The sequence below is a fragment of the Ceratosolen solmsi genome, unplaced genomic scaffold, assembly GCF_000503995.2.
Source record: "Ceratosolen solmsi marchali unplaced genomic scaffold, CerSol_1.0 scaffold29, whole genome shotgun sequence".
Taxonomy (NCBI): Eukaryota; Metazoa; Arthropoda; class Insecta; order Hymenoptera; family Agaonidae; genus Ceratosolen; species Ceratosolen solmsi.
In genome coordinates, this window is record NW_011948417.1 from 7777784 (window position 1) to 7788557 (window position 10774).

The 10774-nt window shown below is 27.5% G+C and overlaps 1 protein-coding gene across 3 annotated transcripts; it reads right to left on the reverse strand.

The window, feature by feature from the left end:
- Nucleotides 1–3295: 3295 nt before the first annotated feature.
- LOC105359794 (transmembrane protein 230) lies at nucleotides 3296–10536 on the reverse strand. 3 transcript variants are annotated; one of them, XM_011496485.1, is made up of 4 exons: nucleotides 10458–10536; nucleotides 4344–4456; nucleotides 4141–4263; nucleotides 3296–3568 (listed from the first exon to the last, which is right to left on the reverse strand). In XM_011496485.1, the coding sequence occupies exons 1-4, from the start codon at nucleotides 10462–10464 to the stop codon at nucleotides 3431–3433; spliced, it is 381 nt and encodes a 126-aa protein (XP_011494787.1). In that variant the 5' UTR covers nucleotides 10465–10536; the 3' UTR covers nucleotides 3296–3430. The 3 variants fall into 3 exon arrangements, with proteins under 3 accessions (XP_011494787.1, XP_011494786.1, XP_011494788.1); XM_011496484.1 differs by lacking the exon at nucleotides 10458–10536 and adding an exon at nucleotides 7380–7557; XM_011496486.1 differs by lacking the exon at nucleotides 10458–10536 and adding an exon at nucleotides 7295–7462.
- Between the last annotated feature and the right edge of the window lie 238 nt (nucleotides 10537–10774).

The window sequence follows — 10774 nt, forward strand, 5'->3', positions numbered from 1 at the left end:
TATATATATATATATATATATATATATAAAGCCAAAAAGTCCCTTTAGAGATAATTTTTGGACGTTTTAATAATTTTTTTTTTTTTTTTTTTTTTTTTTTTATAAAAATAGCCATTGACCGAAAAATCCTTTAATCTATATTTATTCAAGTTTTTTTTTTAAAAGTTACATTACACTAAAACCATTTTACTGGTTTGTCTTAAAATAAAGACAATTTACAGAAAACGTTATATTTTTAGTATTATTATTAATAGTTCTAATACCAATTTTAAAAGTTGTTGTTTCAATTCTTAAGTCCTGAATGTAATCAGTACGATAGGTACATAATTTCTATGGTTCTTGCTTTACTTTCATTTTGATTTAAAATTAATTAAATATTTTATTTTGTATCAGAAAAACATTTTATGCATGTGGTATGTAAAATAATAGATAAACTAATTATATAAAGCATATGTAGTTCAGTACATATAATTATTAATATCGGTTTAGGAAAAATCCATTTAATTTGAGATACTGATGCTGCAGTTGTATTAGCCTAATAAAAAAATTTGCATTTAATTGTAAAAAAGACATATTTAATATTTAAACATTATTCATATTAAATAAATTATTTTCGCGTGCATTTTATATGTATATATATATATATATATATATATATATATATATATATGCACATACATGCGTACTGTTAATACGTAAAAAATAAAGAAATTGAGAAATACAATAAAATATGTTAATCAGTATTGCTTTTACTATTATTATTTATTACTAATGTATAAGGTTTTCTATTATACGTTTTGGGATTCTTAGAAATTTATATCCTTTGATATATTAAATTTTACGCTTTGATTAATTTAGCCAACAACAAATTATGGATGATGATTTTATAGATTTTTGAAAAAGAAAAATTACGGTAGGAATTTTTACATGAAAAAGTGCATTATTGTTTAGTATTATTAAATTATTATTAAAATTAAAATTTATATCAATTTATATCTTAAGAGTTCAATTCATAATTATTAACTAATAATTTACAAGAAAGGAAGAATTAAATGACGAGAATAGCAATGCATGCATTGATATTACGCAAATTTAAATCACAAATGTATTTGTTAACTAAAAATGAATGTCGTATATTTTGAAATAAATAATAAATTAAACTATGTACTTTTTTTATCTAAATTTTGTAACAATTTTGTAAAATACTGCCAATTCTATAGTATTAAAATGAACATAATCATGTCATTATAAAAGTATTAAATTTTTTGATAGAATTAGGTAGATTGACATTCTACAGTGAATTAAAAAATATACAAATAAAAATACAAATAATTAACATTAAAATCTTATTAAAATAGTAATATATTTTGCAAATTCACTGACATAATTAGAAGGGTGCATGACCTTGTATCTTTTATTGTTAAATTACTTATAGATTTTTCTTAATACCTGAAAAATCAATGTTGCTCGTTCTGCTGCATAATAAAGACTATTAATTGCTTGCTTGTAGATAAAAAGAAATCGATATATCAACTTAGCTAATCGGTTTCAATGAATTAAATATTATTACATAAATATACATAATTATAACGATGATCGCACGCGCTCACGCACACACACACACACACACACACACACACAAACAAACAAACAAACAAACAAACAAAACTTTCATAGATACATCATTTTGATTACGTAGGTAAATTCGACAAAGACAAACGATTCGGTTAAATTAAAAAGTATAATTTTAAATAATGCCATGAACAGTTAGTAGTTTCAAAGTAATAAATGATTAACGCAAGAAATTAAATGATATAACCTGTATGTTGACGAAAATTTGTTTTATTTTATTTACATTTAAAATAATAGTCATATATTCAATAAATAAAAGTCAACTTGCTTGTGCATTATAAATTTAAAAACACTGATAGGATATTAAATACTTTATATTAATGTCCTAATCCAATTACTTCAATTACAATTTATCAATTTCACATTTTTTTCAAATTTTAACAATATAATTTATCTTGTAAATACCATTAAAAAATAGTATTTATATACACGTTATCTTAACTATCATTTCTTAATCTTAATTTCCATTATTATACTAAAATCTTACGCGTGTATGGAGTAATTCAATCAAACATTGTTAAACTTCTTTCATAAAATTAATTTATTTGAAAGAATTTCCTTATATATACGTATATATATATATATATATATATATATATATTATTATAGTAACATAATTTTACAGTTGTTATAATTGACGTATAATTGTTCAGACGAGGAACTATATTTGATACAGAAATGATTAATTAATCGGTTAATTTTTAGTATTGGACCAGTTATTGAGCATTTGGAACCTAATTAATTGAAAATTACATTGATACTTGAGGTACAAAATTACGTTTGTGCATTTTTCTTTTTCAATTCGTATATAAGAAATTTTTAATTAAATAACAAATAAAACTTATGTAATGAATAAATATAGAAAAGTTAAAGACAATGCTAGCAACGTGATTTATTCCAACAAAATGATCATTTCACAGCGAAGAAATTTGATCAGAAGACAAATTTGATCGCATATTATGTCGAACGCTTATCCATTCATTTATAATATTTAATTTAACGAAAATCTTTTACATGTAAATCTTTCGCTGACACATTACGATATGGTAAACCTAGTATTAGTATTTTTTTTTTTTTTTTTTTTTTTTTTTTTTAATATATATCTTTAAATGAAATACTTAATAATGATCAATCGAATTATTTACTCGTACATTAATGAAAATGAAAGAAAAATTACTAGTTTTCAGAAAAGAAATCGCGTGCTCTATGTTAAATAGATAAATTAAAATATTAAATATACAAATTATTTAAAAAAAAAAAAAAAAAAAAAAAAAAAAAAAAGATAAGTACCGTATGTTGTAAAGTAGTGCAATGATTGTATAAATAAATATAGTGAAATTGTTATGTCAAATTTTTTGCATTATTTTGAGTTAGGTAGCAAAATTTCAGAACGCATAATTCATATATTAACGTATGTATATTTTTATTCTTAATTTTATATCATTACGTTTCTATACTAATCTATATTAATATGTAAAAACTTTTAGTTGATGATTTTAAATCTAGAAAGTTACAAGCATTCTGATTTGTTTAACGATAAATTAATATAATAATTTTTCCTAGAATTATCACACGCTAGAGGTATATCCATTGCATTGAGAAAATAAGGAAAAATTATTTTTCTATCACAGTAAATGTAAATAAAGTATTATTCCACCAAAGTAATTAATTTGTCGATAGATGGTATAATTTATGACTGAGTAATTATAATTTTTCAATATGAAATTATAATGCGATGGAATATGACATATTGGTGAAAATATAGAGTATATACACAAATTGTAGCAAACGAATTTCTTCAATCAAATTCTGGAATGTCATCAAAGGAATAACCTGGGATCTTGCGATAGGCTTGCACGGCCACTCTCACATGGTAAGCACCCGGTATAAACATTAAAATTCCTAAGATTATTATTGGCCACATGCGATCAGAATACTGCAATAAATCAGAAAACATTGTTTTATAGAAAATATTGTTTAAAAACCATATTATATCAGCAATTATATAAAGTAATATTATATAAGGCGATGGTGTAGTTGATTTTTGTTTTGTTTTTACTACTTTTCATTCCGATCTTTAATCTTTTTGATAAATAATATACGTTATAATTAAATAAAATACCATTTAAGTACAATGAATAATAGAATTTTCCTGTGATTATAAATTATTGCAAACAGTGCAGTGATTTCGTATTAAAATAAGTATTAATAAAATTAAATAAATTTTATTTGTTGTTCTAATTGAAGCAACGTAGTCGACTATTATGTAATAGTATAATAGTTCTTAGAAAATATCTAGCAGTCTGTTGATATATCGTAATTGATAAATTATTGCAATAGATAAACAGCGTTCCTTCGAGCTTAATTATTCAGAAGCCATATTCAATTTTTATTACAGACTTAATTATCAAATATCCGCTTGTTTGTTTATTCGTTCGTTCGTTTGTTTGTTTGTTTGTTTGTTTGTTCGTTCGTTCGTTCGATCGTTTTTTAAACAGCACATCTTACCTTAGTATCAATTTGACCACTCACTATTAAACTACCTATTACGAGCATTACAGTACCTCCAACAAACAATAATGTAGCTAGAGAGATTGCCTTCCATGGTATTTTTATGGGAGGTGTTGTAAACTGAGAAGAACGGTGAAATTAATTATCGTGTAGCATGAATGAAATTAGCGATGGATTATATGAGTTTGATGATGACTTACTTGTGAATCGACGAAACCATTGTCGGTTTCGGTGAGTTGAGTGTAATCCACGTTGTCGTATTGTCTTTCCCTCGCTCCCTTTCTCCTCGACATACTCAATTTATGAATGTAATCTGAAATGAAAATAATAACTTTCGTGACGAAATATCCTATTGTTTTGATTCGTATTGTAAACAATATAATGTCCACTGCGGTGGATAATTTGAGAAGTATTTTATTAATGAATTACTTTATTAATCAGGAAAATAATTTTGAATTATTTTAATATTGAAAATTTATAGAATTGCCGTAATTATAAGTGATGATATGATAAAAAAAAATTTGAAAAGTAAATTGAATTGAAATTTCAAATAATTATCAGCATAAGTTTATGCTTATAAGTCTTATGGATATTGTAAAATTTTTATACATTAATTCTTGAAAATATATAAAGTCAACTATTTTATTTCCATCAATAATATGATTTCATATAAAATAATATAATATATCATTAACCATCAATAAGATAATACGACGTCGATAGTATCATACTCATGTTATATTTATTTCCATTCAAAAGAAAAAGAAAAAGAAAGAAAAAATAAACCAATTTTATTATAAATTATACATTAGAATTATAGGAGCTTTAATTATAAATTATGTCAATTCAATGAATAAAGCTTATATACTCGTTAGAAAATTCTGCTATCAATGAATTTTTTTTTAAATAAGTTTTTCAAATTATTTTATTCTCGCGTACGTATTATTAAATAATTATTTAGTTTTCCTTCTAATACAATGCAACAGATAAACGAACAAAGCCTACCACAACGTTAGCTTTCGTCAACTAATTTATTTTGAGAAGAAAATATAAATTATTAATGATCTTGATTCTGCTTATGAATTTTTAATGACTGGACGATGTATTAATTTATGGGAAAAGTCCAAATTATTAGATAAAATGGCACATAATTAAAAGATAATGTGCAAAAGAAAAAAAAGGAACGTTAATTTCACGAATTCTTTATATGCCAGTAAAACTTTCCGTAATTTTTTCTTACGTACTATAAAAAGTAAGTTAAATTATTAAAAAATATATTGTATTTGCGCAATATAATTAATATATAATTTAACATAATTTGAAATAAGCAAGATTATTTAAGAAATTTTATGTTAATTAATTTATCAAATGTTTGGTCGACAGGCAAACATAACACATACATAAAGTAGAAAATAAAATTTTCATTAATGAAATATTAACAAAATCTAATATCCAATCTAAAATCCACGTTATTTTACACATTTTTAAAATAAATTGTCGTTTAATATAAACTTCTTTTAATTACATACGTTTATATATATATATATATATATTATGTGTACAATTATTTTAGTATAAGTATGTGATATATATTTGCAATAAAAGATAATATCAATTTACAATGTCAAATGACAATTAATTAAATTGTAATTTTTTACGGAATAAATTAGGAAAAAAAAATAAAATACCCGTAATGGCATATTTATTGTATGCAGAGGTATTAAGCACATCTTAAATAAAAATCAATGTTTTTCAACAGTATAGTATATATAACACTTTATGAACGTTGAGTAGCTATTTTCAAAAGAAATTTACATTGTTTTTCCATAATTTTCTATTTATTAGAATCGTTCTCTTTTTCATTGTTTAATTTTGAAAAAAAAAAAAAAAAAAAAAAAAAAAAAAAAAAAAAAAGGAATAGAAAAGAAAAGTAATGATAGTTTGCAATTACGATTATAAATATAAAATAATGGCAATCATAATATAATAGTCTTATCGTGATGCTAAAGCTAGAATTTCAATCAAATCGATAAAAGTTTGTTGCATCTTAGTTTACTAGTCAGCATTTAAATCTTCCCTCCAATATGAAATTTCTAAGTAAAAAAACTTACTTTCCATTAATTCGGTTTTACACCATATACCCTAGAGATTTTTAAACATTTTCTAAATTAAGTATGTTCTTCTATTAATGAATGTTTCATGAATTCATTTAAACTGTTTCCGACTTTTCCACGAAAGCTATAATGATAAATATTCTGTTTATATAGATAATATTTTTTCAGTATATGGTTATGAAGGAAGATATGGCAATTGGAATCAGAGTACTCGTATCAACATTCGCGTATCTAATGATTTTATTCGAAAGCGGGAAATTACGAATATATTTAAATGAAAATTCCATCCACCCGCGCTCTATAAATGTCATTATCGGCATGATTTATCAAGTGCATAATAATTAAAGTTTATAAGCCAAGATAAGGACATGTTTTGATTTAGATAAGCATCATAATTTTCTCTAGGCACTTTCTTACAGGTAAATGATAATTAAATCGCTCGCAATAACAACAACGACAATAATGATAATGATAATGATAATGATAATCATAATGATAATGATAATGATAATGATAATGATAATGATAATGATAATGATAATGATAATGATAATGATAATGATAGTGGTAATGGTAATAATAATGATAATGATAATAATGAGGAAGAGGAGGATGAAGAGCGACAACGACAATAATCCAATGCATAATAGTGGAGTACGTGATTTTTTAGTTTTTTAGTGGAATTGCCGAGGAGAGTAAGGAATATGCATTTGCATGGAAATGTAATAATTGCTGATTGACGTTGTCGTTCATAAACAAGCCCGTAAAGACTTTTAAGCCAAAGCCGACGAGATAGTAAGGTAGTAAGTAAGGGCAGCATTCGAGCCGGATTAAGTTCATTCTGATGATAGGGACGATGGTCAAGCCTAGCGATAAACAGAGTCCAGGCGAACGAAAAGCGAGAGAAGCTAAATGGAAATCGGGCGAGTACCAATTGAGCAAATGGATCGAAGGGATCGGGGATGGCGATGGCGATGGCGGCGCCGTGCATTGGAATGGCGAGCACCGTCCCCGTGCAGCGGCGACTCGCCTTGTACCTTGAGCTTAGCTTCGGCCGGCATTCGGCGGTGCTGCGGAGGCTCGGTTATGGTCGGGACCGTATTCTCGCGACTCAGGACGTACCGAGCTCCTCGCAAGCGCTATTATCGAGGCCGTCGTCGGCGGTGAGGCTCCCCTCGAGGCCGATCAGCATGTCCATCGGCCCTGGCGCGGCCTCCCCGTTTTCCTCGATCGATCCTCGGACTCTTGCCGCGGACACGGCTCTACTGCTGCTGCCTCGCGACTCCTCCTCCACACGACTCCACACCACTCGACCGACCGACTCTCCTACTCGACCGTAGAGCGACTGCGCGACAGCTGACGACGGGTCGGGCGGCGTTGCCGGATCGCGTGTGACGAGCCCGTGGGGCACGCACGTGCGCGGCCACGTGGATGGGGATTTCGACGGGGCGGCAATTTCGACTTGGGCGCTGCGTCACCGATCGCCCCTTCGTCTTCGAACCTCGTCGACTCGTGTCTGTCCAACGGGTGTGACGATCGAGTGCAGGAGTCCCGACTCAATCCGACACTTTGCGGTTGCCACTTGGGCTTATTGTTTAGCCGGATTTTTAAGGGCGCGCAGCGCGGCCGACGAGGGCGACACATGAAATTTCAATGACAAAGTAACAGCAGTGGAGATGGGTGTCGAACGCTCGAACGCGCCTCTTCCACAATCGGTACAATACACATTGTACATTGTACATTGTCGGACATGTGCCAAGGAAAACAAAACGCACCCCGCACGCACAGACCTATACGTGTTGATCTCATTGTTTTTATATTGACATTTCATATAAACGATTCAGTTCTCTTCCGTATTTAATCTTTACCTCGATAAATATATTTTTGATAAATTAATTTGACGGTGCTTTGGTATAAAACCCATTAACAACGTACCGTCTAATGGCCATAATAATAATGCCATAATATAATACAGTACTGATATATATTATAAATCATTGATTTTTAATTGATAATTATCATTCTATATAACCATTCTCGTTCACCTTTACGAATTATCATACAAAGTCATAAATTTTATAAATCAAGAAAATAATTATGTTAATTGGCTGAAATTTCACGTATCCGCGAACTTATTAAGCTGTTAATTTACCATTTAACTGCCTGTATGTTTGTCAGAAATAAAAATAAATCAAAGTAACTCGAGCATTACGTTGAATGCCGTAGTAAATTATAATAAGTCATTTGTTCGATTAAACAAAATCCCATAAATATACGATATTTTCAGCTGATTATCCAAAATATAGATAACATGGAGATCCTATAAGAGAATAATAGCGAATGAGAATAACATGTATTGTTATATATATATATATATATATATATATATATAAATTCTAGCCAGTGATTCAATTTTAATTATACGAGGATATTTTGATAGACCAATAGCCAATTCGTCAGAGTGGCGTTACCTATACTTGATTATTGTTACTACTAATAAGATTACATTTTGATTTGTGCATCTAATTCCTGAATTTCGTAATTCTGATAATATACGGATTAAATGAAACGACATTAATGAAACGCAGTACATTTAGGTAAAAAAAAAAAAATTTGAAAATACTATTTCTGTGAAATAACCAAATTTATTGATTTCGCTTGATTATTTTTTAAGACGAGTAATTGGCATTCAAATCAATTATAAGAATGAGAAATATTTCGTTGTCATGATTGAGGGAAAAAAGTCGAGATTTTACATTCCAAAAATGAAGTAATAACTCTTTTAAAAATCTCAATGATATAATGTCGTTAGTTAATTATAATAATAGATTCATTCATTGTTTCAACAAATTGCATATAATGACATGAAAATATTGCAACACAGTACATTTTTTGTTACAATAAACAAATAAAAAATGTATTATTCAATTATTTTAATATTCTTTGAGGAAAATTTTTTATGAAAATTATTATAATTATCAAGCCCATCGAATGTGCCTATATAAGCTTATACCAGAGCACTAATTTACGAACAACGTTATATAATAGTTATATTTAAAAATAAATAATTGATTAGGATATAAAGAATTATAAAGGCATCGACTAACAAATGCAGAGAATTTAAATAAAAATACAAAGACAATTAGAGTATGGCTATGTTGCGTGGTGAGAATAACGAGTTTCCCCTCCCACGTATCCTGTCACATTAAAAGAGGATCTCTGTATAATTAGAGGGCCAGTTGTAAAATACAATTCCTGGAATTTTCCTAGTATATTTAGTTACTTGGCCAGTTACCCAGACGAATTAGACTAATAAATCACGATGTAACTCGATGACGCAACTCGAACGCTTCACCTATTTTAATTAATTTAATTAATCTTCTAATTAAACTTTAATATTAATTAATTCATGTTTTGGAAATCGCTCGTTTTGTCTTCGTAAAATAAATGGAACTTTTCACGAAAATACGTGTATTATATTTTCGATAATTCCATATTTCTTTAACAATATGTCTTGTTTTATTTTTAATATTTCTAAAGAATTGATCACAAAAAATTTAATAGAACCGTGCGTTTGAAGTGAATAATAAGACCATTAATTTTGACAATCTTAATAATTAATAAGGCAATAAATTTTAGAGATAAATGAACATTAACGATGGAATATTATTATGGAATTATGATAATTACGAAATGTCTGAGAATCATTACCTTTTGGTTGATACTTCACTATTGGTGCTTTGATTGATAAAAAATAATTATATATTATTTGGATTATTTTTTAACGCATATGTAGGCTTTAATGAGATAATGAGCGAAGCTATGCAGCTAATCTGAATGTAGAAAAATTAAAATATTTAAGTTTTTGAAACGATATTGCTTAGAAATTATTTTTATGACGTTAATTCTTATATTAAGAACATTGAATTAATTTAAAGTTTCATTAATAGAATTTATTGTACAGCTTTAACACTCGACTGCAAATCTTAAGTTAATTTTCTTCTTTATTATCTAATAACAAAAGTCATTATAACATGTTGGATAAAAATCCCTTATTATTAAGGCTATAATTATTATATTAGATTAATAATTTAATGAAGTGTCACACGATTTGTCTTCAATTTGCCTTCAAAACATAAGAGGATTTTCATACTGCTTATGCAGGAAATAATAATTTTTTTTTATTTGTTGCATACTCACTCCACATGTTGTCTCCCGTATCGGCTGCATCGGGACGTCTTCAGTTTAATCACTTTTAAACATCAGATTGCTGCATTATTATGTTACAAATATGTATAACTGCCCTCCTCGCAAACACTCTTAGATAGATTACTTTTCTGTTAATTTTAACAAAACAATATTATGAAAAGTATAATAATGATAAATAATCATAATAATAATAATGTTCTTTTCAAATACCGAAATATTTGTATTAAAAATTCTATCTTGAGCAATAATGAATTATTCGTTGATTCATAAGATATCAATAAATAACGAATCTACAGATACGTGATACA

Coding starts and splice junctions, on each gene's coding strand:
- LOC105359794 (XM_011496484.1), bottom strand. CDS start 7,455: ATGGACATGCTGATCGGCCTCGAGGGGAGCCTCACCGCCGACGACGGC. Junction 4,457..7,379: donor TAGCGCTTGCGAGGAGCTCG/GTACGTCCTGAG, acceptor TTTTCATTTCAG/ATTACATTCATAAATTGAGT. Junction 4,264..4,343: donor ATGGTTTCGTCGATTCACAA/GTAAGTCATCAT, acceptor CGTTCTTCTCAG/TTTACAACACCTCCCATAAA.